The 21048-nt window shown below is 39.1% G+C and overlaps 1 protein-coding gene across 1 annotated transcript; it reads left to right on the top strand.

Annotated features, from left to right (window-relative positions):
* The first annotated feature begins 2532 nt into the window (after positions 1-2532).
* Positions 2533-20874, top strand: DUSP11 (dual specificity phosphatase 11). Its single transcript, XM_044261403.1, has 9 exons — positions 2533-2757; positions 4200-4275; positions 8507-8638; positions 12337-12460; positions 16221-16281; positions 18478-18524; positions 18797-18872; positions 19098-19304; positions 20202-20874. Exons 1-9 carry the CDS (start codon positions 2657-2659, stop codon positions 20395-20397), a joined length of 1020 nt encoding a protein of 339 aa, XP_044117338.1. The 5' UTR covers positions 2533-2656; the 3' UTR covers positions 20398-20874.
* The last annotated feature ends 174 nt before the right edge of the window (positions 20875-21048 follow it).

The following is a 21048-nucleotide window of genomic DNA, read 5'->3' as shown; positions in this document are numbered from 1 at the left end:
CAAACAGCCACTGTAGAATCTTGGGCCTCTAGGATTCTCTGCCTGCCATCTTTGGGTGCAAGATCAGGCAAAATGAAGAGGAGAATAGTTAGAGAAAGAAGAGAACATTCAATGAGAATAGGGAACATGCAGAGTGAAAAAGTACAGGAAGAAAGAGATTTGTGTGGATTTTTTGCTTCTGTGAGAAATAAACTGACAGTGGGGTGCCTGGGTGGCTCAGTTGGTTAAGCATCTGCCTTCGGGTCAGGTCATGATGCTGGGGTCCTGGGATGGAGTCCTGTGTCCCTGTATTAGATTCCTTGTTCAGCCGGGAGCCTGCTTCTCCCTCTGTCTGCCACTCCCCCTGCTTGTGCACTCCCTCTTTCTCTGACAAATAAATGCTAAAAAAAAAAAAAAAAAAAAAGAAGTCAGTTGACACATTTTGGCCTCCTTTTGTATTAACAAAACATACAATTATATACACATTCATATGCATATAAATTTAAATTTATATATATATTAGTATAACATTGATATAACAATGATAATAATTCATATATAACATTGATTATAATTTATATAATAATATATTTTAGTATTTAATATCTTATAGTCATTATTTATTCATGCAGCTAGATAGCACAGCAACTGCCATGAACTCCATATACTAAAGAAGTAATCTTAAATATATTTTTTCACTTTTTTGTCATATTACCTCATTTGTATCATTGGTATGTTTGTAGAATGTAGGGTTTTTTTTTTTCAAGACTTTGTTTATTTATTTGTCAGAGAGCACAAGCAGGGGGAGCAGCAGGCAGAGGGAGAAGCTAGCTCCCTACCTAGGTCTGCATTTTCTTCTATCAGCTATAAGTGAGTTTGTTGTGTCTTTTAGCACATTGGAAGTGTAGAACTGATAAACCTTTTGTAGTTTCTGATAGATTTAAGTCACTTTTCACATATTATCATATCCATAGATATATATACTATTCTGTTTTTTTGGCTACTCCACACCTATTGAATATTTTTTTTCATAATTCAAAAAACTATTTTGATTGAGCACCAAAGTTGAATGTACCTAATTGTAAGTTTGCAAATCTGCTGTTCTATCTTAAATCTTTTCTTTTTCCAAATTGCAATTTGATAAGATTGACCTGTTTTACATTATGTGTAAGTGTTCAAATTATAAATGCTTTAGATATAAACTTGATTAGAATATGATTGTCCCAGAATTGTTAAAGCTAGTGATCTTTTTACCCATTCATTTAGTCATTTATTCAATAACTCTGATCTTTCTTTCTTTTTTTTTAAAGATTTTATTTATTTATTTGACAGAGAGAGATCACAAGTAGGCAGAGAGGCAGGCAGAGAGAGAGAGAGGAGGAAGCAGGCTCCCCACTGAGCAGAGAGCCTGATGCAGGACTCGATCCCAGGACCCTGAGATCATGACCTGAGCCGAAGGCAGCGGCTTAACCCACTGAGCCACCCAGGCGCCCAACTCTGATCTTTCTGACCCTCAGTTTGTCCAGATCTCAAATGGTTGTGAAGACTAGCAGTGTATATATAATACTCTCAGAAATTAGAAGCTAAAAAATACAAATAACAAAAAAACCCAGCCTGCAATTTAGTACTCTATTCTGCCTTCAGACCTACTGTAGGACATGTTGTCCTTTGCTGTTCCACATATAGCAGAAATTAAGTTTTTCTAGCAGGTACAGATCCCTATGCCGGATACTGTGTGGAAATCTTAGACTTAAGCTTCTACTCTTATTTGTTTTTTTGTTTTTTCTAAAACCTAAATGCCTACTGTCTACCTCTAATGTGAAACTCTAAGGTGCATGATAACAATCCAATAATAGTTTCACTGTGAGTGAGAATGCGGCTGATACAATATTTTTGGAGGGCAGTGAGGCAGTACCTTTGAAAATTTTGAGTCTACATATCCTTCACTCCAACAATTCCACTTCTAGGGATTTAGATATAGATGTATACATATTTCAGGGCATTCATATTGCAGCCTGTCAGTAATACAGAACGAAAACCTGAAAAAAAACAAAAAGTCCATCAGTATTGGACTGGTTAAACAGATTATGTTTCTTATAATCAATGAAATACTATGCATACCAGGCATTGAAAAGAATAGAACGGATGTATGCATAAATTGGGAAAATCAGCATCCAAAATAGATTGGAGGATACATATACTACACTGCTTTTGTATAAAATAGGAGATATATATATATATATATAGATAGATATAGATATATAGATATCTATATACACATACACACACACAGTAAGTGTGAATGTGAGCAGTTGGAAAATATCTGGAAGAACCACACAAGGAACTGGAAGAGTGGGACTTAACTTTCACTCCATATCCTGCACTGTTTTAATTCTGAAGTGCACCAACATGCTAATCAAACCTGTGCTACCGGCCCCCAGCTTAGGAGGGCACTGTAGTTCCCAGACGCCTGTTTAGTAATCAAACTATAGTCGGCCGGCCTGCGTGGTTACGTCATCACGACTGTCGGTGGCGCGTGCGCAATAGCAAAGGGCCTGGGAACGACGTGGGTTGCTTTCTATTCGCTTCCGGTCCCGGCTCTTGTTTTGGCACCGAAGGCGCTGGGCTGGCGGCTTTGTCGCTCTTGCCGTTGGGTGGGCGGCATCTTGGGGCCCAGATGAGCCAGTGGCATCATGCCCGCGGCGGCTGGGGCCAGGGACGCGCGTTCTCTGGACGTAGCTCAGCCAAGAAGAAGCGCGGAAACCACGTCCCGGAAAGGTAATCTGTCTTGGCCCCGGGGCGTGGCCCTCCAGCTCCGAGCTCCTGGGCCTGGGCTCCATCTCTTGTGGTGTTTGCCTGCCCCTGTCCCCGCCGAACGCTTGTGGTCCGCCCCAGCTGGGAGGCACGATGCTCTAGCTGTTCCGCCCACGGTCTCCGATCATCTGTGAGGTTCTGATTTTTCCCCATTCTGTTGAAAGCGAGGCTCTGGCCATTGCTTTTCCGGTAAAATGCGGAGGGATGGCTTAAGATGGGACTGCCAATGTTGGGGACAACCCCTTAATTACCAAATTGGAGTCTCCCTCAGCTCCTCGAGCTGTGTTATTTTGGCACAGCAGATATGACTAATAAGAACCTAGTTCGAGCGAAAAAACCCACCAGGACATCCGAACTTTTCCATCGAAAAAGTTGATTTATAATGTTTCTAGGAATCATAGAGGGGATACTGTTGCTTCCTAACACGTCTCATTTGAGATGGCTGCTTCTGTACAAATGATTAATTTTGAGGCTTTGGTTGTGTGTGCATTGAACTCTTGTATTCCTTGAGCCCTTCCTTTCCTTCCGTCTTCTACATCAGGTCCCTTTCATTTGATCTCCTTAATATCTTTAACCTGTCACTTTCTGTCAGCATCCAAATACAGAATTTGACCGATCTGTTGCGGTTAGGTCCTAACTAGTGTACGTTTATCTACTCTTGTTCCTTCCAATCCATTCTTCACACAAGAAGTCATTTTAATAGACTAGTTCAAATATTGCTCAAAAATATATATCAAAAACATTGTTTTAAGAATAAAAAGAAACTCTTTACCATGGTCGTTAAGTCTCTGCATAGTCTAGACTCTTTTTTTGCTTCTCCAGCCCCATCTTGTGCCACTTTTGTCCTCACTTTCTGTGCTTTAGCTATACTGAATTAACCTTATTTAACTAACTCATCCTACAGACATCAGCTCAAGTATCACTTTTCGCTGTGACTCCTAACATTACTAAGTGAAGTTCACAGCCCCTTTTCTATCAGGTTGTCTTTTAAAATAGGAACTTGAAGTTTCCTATTGATTGGTTTTGATGGCATCAGTTGTATAAGGACTAAAAATAAACTGTGAAGTGAAAGAACTGAATTTAAATGATTTCAGTCGACAGGTATGTATTAATGACATCTTAGTATTCAGGATTGGTCTAGGTTTTATCAGGGATACAACAGTACTGGCCAACTCTGGCTTTAAATCTGCCTTACTTGTTGAGACTTTTGCACTGTTTTGTTGCCTTGTGTCTGAGAGAGTGGAAGTTTCTACTAGGTGGTGTTGAATAAGTGGAACAGCAAAATTCAAAGCAAAGAGAAGAGGGGACCTACTGTGTGGGCTATGGTTTCCATTTACAAGGAGCCTTCATTCTATTCAGGGAGACAGGCTAACATAAAATTTGGCTAACAAAAAATGTATTAATAGGTGGAAAGACTACCTCCCGATTGGACAACGGATGCCTGGGACTCGTTTCATTGCTTTCAAAGTTCCTTTAAAAAAGGTGAGCAAAAGTAAATTCACTAATCTTTCACAAATCCGAATTCATGGTGTAGAATACTCGTGCTTGAGCATGTCACACTCTGTTTCTCTGCCCCCCTGCCTTGTTTTTAAAAGATTTTATTTATTTATTTGAGAGAGAATGAGTGAGAGAGAGCATGAGAGAGGAGAAGGTCAGAGGGAGAAGCAGACTCCCCAAGGAGCTGGGAGCCCGATGCGGGACTCAATCCTGGAAGTCCGGGACCATGATCTGAGCCGAAGGCAGCCACTCAACCAACTGAGCCACCCGGGTGCTCCCCCCCGGCCCCTTTTTTAAAAGCTTTTATTTTGTATGGTAATCTCTGTATCCAGTGTGGGGCTTGAACTCACAACCCTAAGGTCAGGAGTCCCATGCTCAGGGCTACCTGGGTGGCTCAGCTGGTTAAGTGTCTGACTCTTGATCTAAGCTCAGGTCTTGATCTCAGGGACAGAAAAAATAAGAGTCACATGCTCTATGCTAGGCACCCTTCCATTTTCCCTTTTTAATAGCAAATACTTTGTTAACTTTGTTATATCCCCTCTACTATTCTGAAATAAAAATCATAGATAAATACTACGTCCATACTTAATTTTAAAGAAAAATATCAATGTAATGCTGAAACCAATAACATACACAATAAATAAAGTAATTTATAAAAAAGTCATATGTATTAATTTCAGTATGTAAATATTTGGGCATGCCTATTCTAGAAATAAAAACATAGTCAATTACTTCCATCATGAATACAAAAACTGCAAATCCAGGTTGAAGTAGGTGGTTTTCTTGCCTTGCTGGCAGAAATTTCCGTGATAGTGAACAGCTCTTAATAGATTTTCAAATAAAACCTAGTATACGATCTTTACTTGGCTGATAATGTGATTACTGTCTTGGAAAAGTCAATGTACTTTAAAACTAGGCCAAAAAACTCGTGTTTATTTGTGAAATGAAGTTAAGATCTAAGGCTTGGATAATTGTGAAACAGTTTTTCACCTGTACGAGCATTGAATAGGATATTACAAAGTTATTCTCCAGGTGGCCCCTGAAGGAGGGCGCACCCTGAGGCACCACTGGCCATGCAGGCCAGCAGCAGTGTCTCTGGGGTTGCGGGGGTCTTCGAGGTGCAGCAGAGTCTGTGAGGTGAAGCTGAACGAAGGTCGTCCTGATGTTTTTCTGAAAACGTGTCCGAGGATGGCTGCGATAAAATGCGATAAAGTGAGCACAGCTGCGTGTAATGAGCATTTAGGTAGCTGCAGGGGAGTGAATGTTCCAGTCCATAACTAAGGTGGTAAAAAATTCTTCATTGCCTCAAAGACATGCAGCATGCAATTGGAATGAAAAATGAAGACTTGGTCAAGAAGACATGAAGTGAAGCAGAGGATGAAAATTAATATTTTAGTTAATGTTGATCACTCACAAGTTATGTAGAAAAACACGTGTTGGAGTATTTTTATTTTTTTATTATTAAAGATTTTATTTATCTGGGAGAGAGAGAGAGCACGTGTGCACAAGCAGGGGGAGGAGCAGAGGGAGAGGGAGAAGCAGGCTCCCCTCTGTGCAAGGAGCTAGTAGACATGGGGCTTGATCCTAGGATCCTGGGATCATGACCTGAGCAAAAGGCAGATGCTTAACCGACTGAGCCACTCAGGTGTCCCTATTTGAATACTCCTAATTGCAGGGCAATAAAGTCTCATCATTAAAAAAAATAATAATTCAAGTATGAGACACATTTGTAGGACTGTAAGGAATTTGTCAAGATTACTAGCATTCATAACCCCTGTTCACTAAATGTTAATAAGACCCCTTTACTCCCATCATTATAACCAATAAACACCCCCAAAACCCCAATGCTGTGGATTAGTAAGTCAAGATTTCAGCAAGGAGATCCTGAAAATTGTGTTTTTGTTTGAACTAAGGAAGGAATAGGTGGGGATAAAATTGGCTAGTATAAAAAGAATGAGAAAATGGGGTGCCGGGTTAAAGCCTCTGCCTTCAGCTCAGGTCATGATCCCGGGTCCTGGGATCGAGCCCCGCATCGGGCTCTCTGCTCAGCAGGGAGCCTGCTTTCCCCCTCTCTCTCTACCTGCCTCTCTGCCTACTTGTAATCTCTGTCAAATACATAAATAAAATCTTTAAAAAAAAAAAAAAAGAATGAGAAAAGACTTCTGTTTCATTAAACTGCCCAGCATAGAATGGATTGGTATCTGGAAAAGCCTACTTTGAATATACTGGGAATTTATTTAGTTTGTGACTCATAGGTCAGAGTTCCTTTCTCACCTGTTATGTTAGTTCTTCTGCATCTAGACTTAAAAACTAGTCTTTTCATAAAGGTAAATACATGGTTCTTACATTCATCAACACCAAGCATGGTGCTGTTGAATAAGTTGAACAGTGTTTAGCATATAATAAATATTAGCAAATATTTGTGGAATGGACACCCCCCTCCCATTTGTAGTTACTGTGAATTATCTCCTGTATTTCTCCTTTCCTCTGTGCGATTGTCCTAATTCCCTAACTCCCTACTCCATGGCCTCTAAAAGTGGATTCCTGAGGTTCTACCACAGTCCCTGCTTAGCCTCTTGCCTAAAAGTACATCAGCGAGATAGAAGATAGGAAGACTCCGTGGTTTCCCTTCCTCCACACAGCCACAAATCTTTCCTGTATGATACGGTTATTTAGGCCCTGTAAAGGGGATTACAGAGCTGCATAACCACCCCACTGCAGGTCTTACCCATGCTCTGAGTCAGGGAGTAAAATGTGACATTGATTTCTTGTGTGTTTCATGGAAGTCACCCAAAGAAAAGCAGTCCCAATACTTGACAGTCAGTTCTCATGCACATTGGAATATAAATTAGAGTATGTTAAGTATCACATAAATGCCATGGCAAGAAATATCAAGGATTTCAGAGGAGGGGGAATTAATAACAGACAGGAAGCCTTCCTAAAGGGTTTGTGACTTAAATTACTTATTTAAAGTTAGTTGTCCACACAGCTAGAGATGATAGTTGATCCATCGGCCCTAAGTCTGCAAGAAGCTTACTGGACAGGGCGCCTGGGTGGCTTAGTCTTTGAGTGTATGCCTTTGGCTCAGGTCATGATCCCAGGATCCTGGGATAGAGCCCCACATCGGGCTTCCTGCTCAGCGGGAAGCCTGCGTCTCCCTCTTCCACTCCCCGTTTGTGTTCCCTCTCTTGCTGTGTCTCTCTCTGCCAAATAAATAAATTAAATCTTAAAAAAAAACTTACTGGAGAGATTGTATGCTTTACTGTAATTAATTTTCTTTTCAAAACTTTCACAGTATTGTGTGGAAGACAACATCATCAATCTGTCAAATCTTCCTAATTAATTTATTATAAATTTAACATCATCTCAAATAGGGCAATTCTAAAATTCATAGAGAAAAGTAAACCTAAATAGCCAGGAAAATTCTGAATGGTGGAAGGGATCATGTAGCTCTGCCAGGTATTAAGCCTATATTAAAAGTGTTGCTAGGGCACAGGGAATTTTCAGGGCAGTGAAACTATTCTGTGTGATACTATAAGGGTAAATATAGGTTATACATCGGTCAAAACCCATAGAATGTATGATACATACTGATTTGAAAATGACATGTCAGTGTTGGTCCATTCTAACAAATGGACCACAGTGCTACGGAATGTTGATGGGGGGAAGCTGTGTGAGTAAAGGAGAGGGTAGAAGAGGGAACTCTGCTTTCTGTTCAGTTTTGCTTTGAACCTGGAACTGCTATAAAAGCTAGTCTGTTAATTTAATAATAATAATAAAAAATATTGTGTTGCTGGCATTTGAATAACCAAACAGATCAATGAGCAGAGTATGTAAATAAGCCAAATACATAAAACAATATTTAGCAATAAAAGCCACCTTTCATATATATAAGTACTCAAGAAGTACTTAAAAGTACCTATTTAAGGTGTTCCATGTGGAGCTGGACATACAGTGGTGGGCAGAATTGATGTGGTCCCTGCCTTCTTAGAGTTAAAGTCTGGTTGGGAGATCAGCATAAAACAAACACAGAAATACAAAGAAGTGAGCTTATTTTCTTCCCTCTCATCTCTAGAAGAAAGGATTGTAACGTAGCTTGTAAATTCCAGCAGAGTGGAAAGTTTGCTTTGAATCTGTTGTGTTGGCATCACAAGGCTTGAATAAATGGAAAAGCATTTTAAGCACATGTTTGCTCTTTCTTATTTCATTCTAACAGAGTTTTGAAAAGCACCTTGCTCCAGAAGAACGTTTTTCACCCTTGGATCTTTTTAACAAAATCCAAAAACAGAATGAAGAACTTGGACTAATTATTGATTTAACTTATACTCACCGCTATTATAAACCAGAGGTAAATGGAACCCTTCATTGAAAAGAACCTACTTTCTGCTACTATAATAATGCATAGTAATTCAGGAATTGCTGTCTTGTGCTAAGGTGAATGCTGGCTTTCTTCCATGGGTAATAGTTTACAAGGGAACTTAGTGGTTTCCTTAAGTACATATTTCTAATTGGTGTCTCAAAATGAGATTAAAGACAGGAACTAAAAACTGTAATATTGGATAGTAGACTCTGTGCTGAAGAAATTCTATAAGCTTCTGTGTTCCATATTTTGAAAATGAAATAAACTTTCAGTAACTATAGTAGCAAGAAATGAATATCCATTATGTCTTTAGCACTTATTTTAAGCAGTTGCCTGAGCATGTGAGCATTGTGGTAAAAGACAACTGTTCTCTAAATTTCATGCTTTTCTTTTCCTAGTATCTCTTTTTTTTTTCCCACAATATAAATGACTTTATTTAATGAGCTGAATTCAATTTAAATGAGTAACTGCATACAAGTAACAGATCTGAATAAATAACAACTTCATTTTTCATCCATCCTTGCCATTAAATATGCTTTGCCATATATTACCTTGCCATGACTGACTGACTGATTTTTACAACTGTAAGTGACCAGAAAGCTTTGAATAGCTCAAGCTAAAGCAGTCAGTCCTAGTATCTCTTGATAAAAGAGCCCATATAATCTCTTGGCCTGTGTGGCATCCTGGTAGAAAGGAATTATCCTTGTGACCAATTTCGTGGCCTTGGAAACCATAACCCCTAATGTTTATTAATATTTGTAAAGCAGTTTGCTATTTTAAAAGTACCTTTACATGCTTTAACTTAGTTAATCCTTGCAACAGTCCTTTGCTGATGAAGCATTAGCAGTACCGACCTCTCCTGCTGAGTGCTTACTCTGCATGAAGCTCAGAGGATAGATGATTGCAGTTGCTCATTCTTTTTTTTTTTTTTTTTTTAAGATTTTATTTATTTATCAGAGAGAGAGGGGGAGAGAGCGAGCACAGGCAGACAGAGAGGCAGGCAGAGGCAGAGGGAGAAGCAGGCTCCCTGCCGAGCAAGGAGCCCGATGTGGGACTCGATCCCAGGACGCTGGGATCATGACCTGAGCCGAAGGCAGCTGCTTAACCAACTGAGCCACCCAGGCGTCCCTGCAGTTGCTCATTCTATAGATGATAGAACTAGAGTCTCAAAAAAGGAAGAATTGACACTTGAATTCAGTTATTCCTCTTGGTTTTTTTTTATTATTATTATTGTGGTCATATACACATAAATAATCATCTTAAGCGTTCATAAGTATACAATTTGGTGGCATTAAATACATTGACAGTGTTGTGTAACCATTATCACTGTCTTTAACCAGAACTTTTTCATCATCCTAAACCAAAACTATACCCATTAAATAATCCCACTTCCTCTCCCTGCAGCAGTAACCTCTATGCTAGTTTCTGTCTCTGTGAATTTGACTATTCTAAGTACTTCATATAAGTGGAATCATACGATATTTGTCCTGTGCCCAACTTACTTCACTAAACATAATGTTTTCAAGGTTCATCCATGTAACAAAATGTCACTCCTTTTTATGGCTGAGTAATACTCCATTATGGGTACATTCACTATTTTGTTTATCCATTCACCTTTGATGGACGCTTGAGTTATTTTCACTTTTTGGCTATTGTGAATAATGCTGCTGTGAATACTGGTGTACCGGTACTGGGTCAGAGCCTTGCTTTCAGCTCCTCTAGATGTATAGATAGGAATGAAGTTACTGGATCATGACAGTTTCATGTTTAGAAACTTTCGAGAAACCATCAGACTGTTTTCCATTGTCGTTTTGTTTTTAAACAGTTATCACAAGTTTTAAAAACATACAGAAACAGGCATAATACTTTGGGTAATCATTGTACATCCACGAACTCATCAGCTTTAATCTTTATTAATTGATGACTATCGTGTTTCATCTGTACACCTACTGGTTTCACCCCCATCCCATATTATTTTGAAGCAGATCCCTTAGATCATATAATTTAACCTGTATATTTTTGGTATTTATATTTAAAATGTAGGACTTTTATTTTTTACTATCATTATTTAACATTCAATATCCAGTCAGTGCTCAAATTTTCAGTTGTCTTCTAAGTGTCATAAAAAATGTTTTTTAAGAGCTTGAATTAAATCCAAATAAGGTCCATACTTGGATTATTAGGTCTCTGACGTCTTATTTAGTCTGTAGGTTCTCCCTCCATGTCTCTTGTCTCTTTCACTTTCTTTTTTTTCCCCTGGTGCATTTTATTTTTTGGAGAAACCAGGTATTTTGTTCATTCTGATTTGATGATTCCCTCCCCATGTGTTGTTAACATATTGTTCAGTCCTTTTATTTCCAATAAATTGGTAGTTGGACCTAGAGGCTTGATCAGATTCAGGCTTGTTTGCGTTTTTGTTTGTTTCTTTTTTGTGTTGCTTTGTTTTTGCTTTTGTTTTTGGCAGGACAGATTCAGGAGTGATGATATGTTCTTCTGTGGAGACATATAAGTGATTATCTCTTTCTGTGATACTAGTAGTCATTGATGATTGATACCTACATCCATTAATTCATTTGGGACTTCAAAAAATAATGAATTCTATTCCTTTTTCATTTATGAGCTGGGTATATTTTTATCAAGAGAAGCTTCCTCCTCCTCCTCATCTATTTGGTTGCCCAATTGTAGAAGCATTTTATTTAATAGGTGTCAAAATGTTGAGTTGATGCACTAATATCCTCTGGTGGTAACCAAAAATTTTATTTATTTACTTTTTGTATCATTATGGACTTCATTGCAGCTATTATTCTCATTGAGGCACAAATTGAGGCCCTGCCTTTACCCAGTTGCTTCTCAGTGTGGCTCTTGAGTTCTTTGGACATGACATTAGTTGTTTCTAGGCATCTTCTGGGCTCAGGGCTAGGAAATGTGTTTAATATAAAACAAATCATAGGTTCATACTGGTACTTTCCATTTCAATTCAGAACTATAGGATTTTCATTTAACCTCATCTTTTATTGGTGTCTAATTTCTCCCACCCCAAGAATACCAGTTCTCAACAGTGCCTGCAATTTGCTTTCTCTACAATACAAAATCCAAGTTTTTCTGACACTGTTCTCCTGTTCTGCTTAAATCACAGCTGCCTTATAACCCTTAAGATATAAAATATTTTTTTAAACTTTTTTTTTAAGATTTTATTTATTTATTTGACAGACAGAGATCACAAGTAGGCAGAGAGGCAGGCAGAGAGAGAGAGGAGGAAGCAGGCTCTCCGCTGAGCAGAGAGCCCGATGCAGGGCTCGATCCCAGGACCCTGAGATCATGACCTGAGCCGAAAGCAGAGGCTTTAACCCACTGAGCCACCTAGGTGTCCCTAAGATATAAGATATTTAGTAGAACTACTTATTCATCATTTTATATACATTTATTCATATGGACTCAGCTTTCAGGTTTGTATGCCTATTGTTTTTTTTCTGTACGTTTTTTTTATTCCCTATTCTGTAGTTTCATTGAAAATCAGATGGTACTTCCTGGTTGGAACAGCTTGGGAAAAATGGCTCTTTTTTCAGAATTACTGACAAACTATGTTTATTAATAATCTCTTGGTTTATATTCTGGCTTCTCTGGTTACTTTTTACTTCTTTCTTTACAAGTGAAATAATACGCATTTTCATGGTTTTGCCTTACAGGACTTCCCAGAAACTATTCCTTACTTAAAAATTTATACAATTGGGCATCAGGTGCCTGATGATAACACTATTTTTAAATTCAAATGTGCTGTTAATGAGTTTTTAAAAGAAAATAGAGATAACGGTGAGTTTGTTGTTGTTTTTTCTTTTACCTGAACTTTGGTATGCATTTTGAATGGGGTTGGAACTTTTAGTGTGTTTAATAGTTTTAAGGTTAGGCTTGTGTTTGCTAATGTTAAGGTAGAAATGTCAGATGGTGGAGATAGATTGAGGTGTTCTTACTTTTATGGTCACAAATTAACAATTTAGTTTGACAAATGGCTTTAATGAGAAATGTGAACTAGCTTCCTCATCTCTTTTTAAAATATTTGGGAAATATATACTAAAATTAAAACATTCTTTTATCTCATTTATTGGTTTAGAGGTGAGAGGTGTGGCGGGAAAGGTTAAGGATGTCAGGGTATTGGGTCAGAGGGTATGGGGAGCATCGCTTGTGTGACCCTCTGCTGAAAACAAGGAAAAAAGATGTTAAGGTCTTAGTGTATATAAAAGTGACAACAAAAGGGAAAGATTTGGAGTGAGATGGAGCTCTGGAAGCAGAGCAAAACAAGGTGCACCCGGGGCATGGCCTCTCCATTGTGCACATCTCAGATATTCCTGCTGGTTTTCCACTTGGGGTACAGATGCAGAAGGACACTTCTACCTCTCATTCAGACAAGGAAGGACCTAAAAGCTGGCGCTTCTTGTTCCTGCTTCAAAATCTGTCTTACTCTGTGGGCAATAGATCTTAGCAAGCTATTAGCTTCTGAATTTTAAGGATCCACCTACCTATTTCTGTACCTGACTATCAGAAAGAATGTGGTATTTGCCATATTTTAAGACTGAGGACTCTTTAGTCTTTGGAAAGCCACCAATTTATAGGACCAAGTGCTCATTTTATTCTCTAAATTTAGCTTGAGGAGCCTATATTTTGTTAAGTAAATATGACAGAGAGTAAATCTTCCATATATATACATAGACACATATAAACAGGGAGTAGGAGAGAAAAAATAGAGATAGAGGTGGGAAAGTAGGGGATGGGAGGCGAGAGAGAAAGGGATGGGAATTTTAAGATAATTTTTCAAACTGTAACCTGGTTGCCTCATGCAGGCACTGGCTTTTCAATATCTTAAGCCCTGCTCCCAGATCTTCTCCATACTTTAAAACTTGGGAGGCTTGGCCCTGCCTCTGACAACCACGGCATCTATGAAAGAAGTAGACTCTCTGATTTGTATTAACTCGTCTTGGAAACATCGCCTTGTAGGATGTTAGGGTGCAGCTGCCAGGCTGCTCATGGCTCCCCGGCTCCTGTGTGTGTGGCTGCTGTACAGTATCCCTTCGGTCCCGTGAGTCTGTGTGAACAGGGCCGTCAGTCTTGTTTGTTCATGTGCTGTCCCATGTTGGTCTCCTGCCTGTGTTGTGCTGACTTCACTGAGCTCTCAGCCCTGGCAGTCTGGAGAGCTTGCTTTTGATCCATTTTGGCTCCTTCTGCTCTAAGCCCCTCCCACAGACACCAGGCTCTCTGAAGAAGAGGAGGACACTCGACTCTTCACTCTCTGGAGCCGGGAGAGGCTCAGAAAATACGTTGATTCAGTAAATGCTGAGAGCCTATTAGATTTGTTGGCAGGGCCCAGGGATACAGAGGTTCATTAGAAACTGACAGTACGCGGGAAGACAAATGTGTGGTAACTATATAAGAGAGTGGGTTAATTATAATAAAAGAATTAAGTGTTGGGACGCCTGGGTGGCTCAGTTGGTTGAACGACTGCCTTCGGCTCTGGTCATGTTCCTGGAGTCCCGGGATCGAGTCCCGCATCGGGCTCCCAGCTCCATGGGGAGTCTGCTTCTCCCTCTGACCTTCTCCTTTCTCATGTTCTCTCTCACTATCTCTCTCTCAAATAAATAAATAAAATCTTTAAAAAAAAAAAAGAATTAAGTGCAACAGGAATATGGAGGAGAGGCTGAGGGAGGCCTGACCGAGGAGACAGCATTTGAGCTAGGCTGTGGGGAAGAGGATTTTGCCAGAATATTCAGGTTTGGGGAGCAAGTGCAAAAGGCACAGGCCTCGACCTTGCGCCCAGGAGAGGCAGCCTCTGTAATGACCAGGGGATAGCGTGAAAGGGCATAGAATTCACTTGTTGAATTTCAACAAACATTTATAGGACACCTTTTAAGTTAAAGGCCCTGTTCTAGGAAGCAGAACGGAAGAAAGTTCTTGCCCTTTTATACTCTGCATTCTAGTGGGGGACAGGAATAAATAAGTAACTGTAGGAAATGTTAGATGGTGATAAAGTGCTTTGGAGAATAACGAACAGGATTCAGAAGTGAGGGCCTGCGTTGGGTGATCAGGGAAGGCCTCTCTATTAAGATCTCATTTGAGTAGAGCCTTAAATGAGGAACCATTGGATATCTGGTAAGTTTGGGGGGACAGAGTGTTGCCAAGCAGAGGGAATATTAGGTGCAAAGCCCCTGAGGCAGGACTATGCTCGGCACAGCTGCAGACCAGTGCAGCTGCGGTGGGGAACGTGTATGAGGTCAGGGCTGTAGAAAATGGGGTCTGGGAGGTTGGCAGGGGGCAGGAGGAGGTGGTCATGGAGGTCCCTGGAAGTCCTGGTTTGAATCATTATGGACATACAGTTCAGGTGGAGAGACTGATGATACCCTTTTTAAAGAGTTCTAAATGCCTTGCTGCAAGTTTGGGCTTTTTTCTATGCTAAATGGAGATTTTTAAGCAAGGGAGCAACCCTACGAGTTTGTATTTTAGGAAGATCCCCATCTTCCATATGAAGAATTACTTGAAATAGACAAGATTTAGAGGTAGGGAGACAGTAACCCAGGCAGGTGACGAGTGCTTTCCTACCGGACACCACCTAGTCACAGACAGACATTTTGCAGAGATCAACTACACTTAATTGTTCATTTAATTTCTCACACACTTTAAATTTTAATTTTATTTTTTAAGATTTTATTCATTTGAGTCAGAGAGATAGAGAGAACATGTGTAGGGGCAGAGGGAGAGGGAGAAGCAGACTCCGTGCTGAGCCAGGATTCCGAGGTGGAGCTCAGTCCCAGGACCCAGAGATCATGACATGAGCCAGAAGCAGACACTTAACTATTTGAGCTATCCAGGCGCCTCTCATGTAATTTTTTACAAACGATGGACTAAGAGATACTATGGCATAGCTGGAGAAATCTTAGACTTGATTCTAATCTTTGCTCTGTCTGCCTGCTTTGCAGCTTGGGCTTCCGTCACCAAGTCTGACTTTTTCATCAGGAGATACGAGCAGCGCTGCTCTCCTGGGCGCTTCACGGGCTTCACGGGCACGCAGACTGTGGGGCGTGGGGAGCAGCAAATGAGAGCAGGGATGGAAGCGCTTTGGGAATTCAAGAATCCCGCAGAAACTGTTCTTTTTCATATTCAGTATCCAAAGAAAAGGCATTTGATTTGTTTTACTCAAAAAAAGTTTGATTCTTCTAGCCTGTTTTTCGGGGAGGGGGGGTTTGCATTCATTTTCTGTAATTAAATCAGTTACTGATGGACATTCTATAGTAAGAAGCTGGGTTCGTCTCCATGCCATTTTGGCTGTTAGTACCTGACTAGGCCTTCCCCAGTTACACGATTGCTTCTAATAAGGGCTATGCAGAATTTCTCAGGGGCAGTGAATTTCGACTTTATGTGAAATAATTTTTTAGAGTGTATTCCTAAAATAACACACTCTGTATCAGTTATTCCTTTTCAGGGTTGTGGTAGTGGCAACTAATAAATGGTACTCTAAAGAAAATAGTAGGATTTGTTTTAAGTGTATCTACTTCACTTATTTAACTCTGTATTCCTTATTTTATAGACAAACTTATTGGTGTTCATTGTACCCACGGTTTAAACAGGACTGGCTATCTCATCTGCAGGTGAGTCGCCAACCCCAGGAGACAGACCACGTTTAAGTTGTTTTGTTTACAATAATAGCGTAAGCTAGTTGCAAAAAATGCAGTCAGTATTGAAATGTATGAAAGTTTAGAAAGCAGTCTTGCTCCCCACCCAGAGATTACCAGCAGTAATAATTTACTACGTATTTTTCAGACTTAAATATGCAGACAGATATAAGTTTATACATGTAATTTAATGGTGTTAATATTTAGACATCCCGTTTTATAATTTAATAATATTGTGGACATCTTCCTATGAAAATATTTGGAAACCTCATTCTTTTTTAGGAGCTGCAATGTTTTATTGTTTTCTGATGAACATAAAAGTCAGTAGTTTTTAATATTTTAAAACATTGAATCAGTGAACATTCCTGTATGAACAAATTTGAATATATATGCTATTTTCTCAGATAATTTCATTCAGAATGGAATTTCTGAATCAAAGTATTGATACATTTGTTCATTCAGAAAAGACTGAGCGTCTGCTCTGTGTAAGCACTGTGCTGGGTGCTAGCAGAAAGACCTCAGAGACTTGACTTGCCTTTTGTGGACTCTTAATAGTCAAGAGAGTATGAATAGACATTCAGGAATCACACATATGCATGTGGAATTACAAATCTGATAAATGCCATAGAGAGGGACATGGTACCTGAGAGCATATTAATAGGGGGGATTTGACCTTAGCATGGAGAATACAGAATGTTTCTTTGGGGATGTTTGAGCTGATACCTGAAGGATGATGAGGTTAGATACTGTTAGACACTGGGGAGAGAATTCTAGGCATAAGGACCAGCAAGACTGATAATAGGAAAGCATATGCTGTGTTGGAATGAGCCAGGGAGGCTGGGCCATGGGAAATACGATGTTAAAATGGAGCAGAAAAGTTAAAAAAAAAAAAAAGGGAGGAGGCGTTGGGTGTGGGAGTGCCTGGCTGGCTCAGTCGGTAGAGCATTTGACTCTTGATCTCAGGGTCATGAGTTTGACCCCTGGGATAGATTACTTTTTTTTTTTTTTTTTTTTTGAGATTACTTAAAAAAATAAATAAATAAAAGTTTAAAATGGAGGTGGAGGGGCACCTGGCTGACTCAGAAGGGCATATGACTCTGGATCTTGGTGTCTTGAATTCAAGTGCCAAAGATTACTTTAAAAAAAGTTTACAATGGAGCTGGAAGTACGGGGAGGAGCTAGATCACGCGGGTCTGTGTTTGGACTTAAGAGTAATTGAAAACCATTGAACGTTTTTTGTTAAGGGTGAGTATGTAGAACATAATCACAGTTGCATTATCAAGCCATCCTTGATGCTAAGTGGAGAATATACTGTAGGGAGGAAGAGTAGAAGCAAGGAGTAAAGTTAGGCTTTGTAGAAATCAAGGCATGACGGTGGCTTGGACCAGGGTGTGGTGGTCATTTGGGAGGAAAGATGTGGACATATTCTAGAGCTGTTCATTGATAGGACTTGGTAGTGTGTTGAGGATGAGGGAGAAATGGTTGGCGGTGGCAGTGACTCCTAAGCTTCTGGCCCATAGTGTTGGTTAGATAGTATTTAGATTTGAGTTAGTATTTTTCCCAATTTGTCTTTTTCTGTTGTTGGTTCCTGATAGATACTGTCATATTAAGTAAGTGTCCTGTTTCTAGTATACAAAACACTTTGATAAAAATGACTGTTGTGGGGCACCTGGGTGGCTCTGTAGGTTAAGCATCTGCCTTCAGTTCAGGTCATTATCCCAGGGCCCTGGGATTGAGCCTCGTGTTGGACTCCCTGCTCAATAGGGACCCTGCTTCTACCTCTCCCTCTGCCACTCCCCTCTGCTCTGCTCTCTAACTCTGTCTCTCAAATAAATAAAATCTTAAAAAACAAACCCAAAAATAACTGTTGTATTTTTATCAGATACCTTTTTAACATCTGCCAATTTGGTCCTTTATTTTCTTCTCTTTCATTTAGTAATTAAATTGTTGTATTAATGTAAATAATTATATTAATAGATTTGCTAGAGTTGGGTCATCCTTGGAATAAAGTCTTTTTGTGGTCATGATATATCATTCTTTAATTATGGGATTAGATGTGCTAATATTTTCTTAGGATTTTTATGTATGTAAGTGAAACTGGACCTTTTTTGAAAACACTTGATTTTTTTCTTTTCATATATATAAATGACTTGAATTATGTTGTTTTGTTAGATATTTGATTGATGTACAAGGCATGAGGCCAGATGATGCAATTGAATGTAAGTATAAGGGTTGTCACTATTTTTTCTTTTTATAAAAGTTGAAGGTGGAAATGTAGATGAATTTCTCAGATTTTGGAGAAAAGAAATGTTTGTAATTCATTTGATCTGACACAATACATTCTTTTGCCAAAAGTTTATAAAGGGATGTATCTGGAGATAGTGAGGTATAACTGCCTGAGTGATTAGTCAGTGGCTTTCAGCTTTGACATGCATTCTCTGGGAAAGATTTGCTTTTTGTAGTGATTTTTAACAGTTCACCCACTCTTCAGTATTCAATAGGTGCCGCGGACATTGCTTGGAAAGACAAAACTATATTGAAGACCTTCAGAAAGGTCCCATCAGAAGGTAAGTTGCATTTTATATGTGAGATCTGTGGTTAGGGAGATCTGCTTTTACATCATGGAAGTTGTATGTGTTCATTCTTCTTGTACCTTATTTACTTGCTCAGGGAACTTTAAATAAACAGGGAGGGGAGGATGGGATTGTTATTTTCATGGGCCAAAATATCGTCACTAAATTGGCTACGGAATTTGGAAACCAGTAATACTGTGTGGAAACATTCTCTTTGAGGAATTGGGATTCCAGTGTATCCAGATCAAGTGGTTTTGAAGATGTAACACACATGATGGAACCAGTCCACACCACTATTAACCAGTCCACACCACTGTATAAGCCTGTTAACCAAGGACATTGGTATAACCTACATCAGACCCAAGGTTACCCAGTTCCTTCTCGGCATTTCCACAGCCAAACCCAGGATTTGCAGCAGTCAGTAAGGTATCTTTTCTGTCCTCTTTTCTAGAATTGAAATAGAAATTTTTATTGTAAATTAGTGCAAACACATGAAAATGGTGAAAACCGATGTTTTCTAGCTGACCAGAGATATCATTTGCACCATATTTTGCATTCAGGGCTGGAAAATAAAGCATAAGATGGGAGGGAATATGTGAATTTTCAGAGGCAGTTGGGAAAATGACTTGGAAAATTTCACTGATTCTAAACTTAGTTTAAGCCAAAAGTTTGATGTGATTACCAAAAAGGATCTTGCATTCTTAGGCTCTATTAATAGTGGTAAAGTTTGCAGAATAAGTAAGGTTGTTATTTAAAGAGTAAATACAAATTATAAGGAAAAATATAAAATTCCAGTATGATATATTACATTTATTGATCTTGCTTTTGAAACAATTAAATTTCAATCTTAATTTCCTAAATTTGTTGCATGTGTAGTTAATAATTAGAATTTCTATACTTTAAAGCTAATTTATATATGTATTTTATACAGTGAAAGCAGCTTTCTGTTTTTAAAAAGAAATACCTTAATACTGTCTACATCAACTCTGCAGGACTTGGGGAGAAAGTATTTGATTAGAAAAGTGGGCATTTATCTCTGTAGGGAAGGGCTGGAATAGCTCTTGGGAACCTACTGTGTTGCAAGGTATGTGGTAGGTAATTTAAATACATTGTCTTAATTTGCCTTGAAAACCACCCATGAAGATGGAAGGTATTACCTCCATTTTATAAAGAACTAAGAAATCCAAAGATGAAGCAGTTCATCTGCTAAGGTTGTACAAGGAGAAGACAGTAGAACCTGAGTGTTTGTGTATTATTTTATAAAGCTTATTAAGATATTTTATTAAAACGAATAATAATACATTACTTTTTGTTTTCTTTAAGAAAATTTTCACAGAACCAGAACATTTACCAGAGAGGCCATATCCCTCCTCCTGGTCCCCCTGGAGAGGACTATTCACAAAGGAGGTACTCTTGGAATGTAAAGCCAAACACCAGTCAAGCAGCCCAGAATACAGTGTGGTATCCGGGCAGTTACTACAGACTCTCCTATCCAACCTATTGTGGATGGACCGAATGACACAAACCTGTCCTAAAAATCTCTCTGCAGATAGAGCAGGACTGAAGACAGTTGAAGTGACTTTTTATAAGATCAGGTCAAATGTGAGGTTTATAATCTATTTTATTGCTCCTTCATGTGTTCAAGCTTAAGAAAAATTACATTGATACCTCTTTGTCGATAAATGTGCAGTATTTGCAACAGTAAAGGAAATAATCTGTCATTCAGTCTTACTTTTTTTTTTTTTAAAGGAAGATGGTATTTTAGGACTGAGAAAGTAATAAAGAATTTCCCTTGTAAATTATTTTTTAAAAATTCTGTCTTCCTTATCGATGTGTTTCTTTCTGACTAGACTTGTGATAGGAGGGTATGTGCAGAACTTTCTGGTGTTTTTGTCATGTTCTATTATTGGCCCAATCATTAAGGCTATCTTTTTTTTCCCTAACTGTTCAAGATTTCTATTAAAACCTACCTAAGAGACAATCTCTTTAAAATCTACTTGAAGTTAGTAATTGTATTTTTTTTAAGACTTTATTTGTTTGAGAGAGATAGAGAGAGAGCACAAGCAGGCAGAGCAGCAGGCAGAGGGAGAGGGAGAAGCAGGCCCGATGCGAGGCCTGATCCCAGGATCTTGAGATCATGACCTGAGCCGAAGGCAGATGCTTAACCGAC

The sequence above is a fragment of the Neovison vison genome, chromosome 8, assembly GCF_020171115.1.
Source record: "Neovison vison isolate M4711 chromosome 8, ASM_NN_V1, whole genome shotgun sequence".
Taxonomy (NCBI): domain Eukaryota; kingdom Metazoa; phylum Chordata; class Mammalia; order Carnivora; family Mustelidae; genus Neogale; species Neogale vison.
This window is presented reverse-complemented; position numbering and strand designations above follow the sequence as displayed.

What these genes read in the sequence shown, in the direction of transcription:
- DUSP11 (XM_044261403.1), top strand. Translation starts at nt 2,657, where the DNA reads ATGAGCCAGTGGCATCATGCCCGCGGCGGCTGGGGCCAGGGACGCGCG. An exon ending in ACTGGCTATCTCATCTGCAG is followed by an intron (nt 16,282 to 18,477) that starts GTGAGTCGCCAA and finishes TTGTTTTGTTAG; the next exon opens with ATATTTGATTGATGTACAAG. An exon ending in GCCAGATGATGCAATTGAAT is followed by an intron (nt 18,525 to 18,796) that starts GTAAGTATAAGG and finishes CCCACTCTTCAG; the next exon opens with TATTCAATAGGTGCCGCGGA.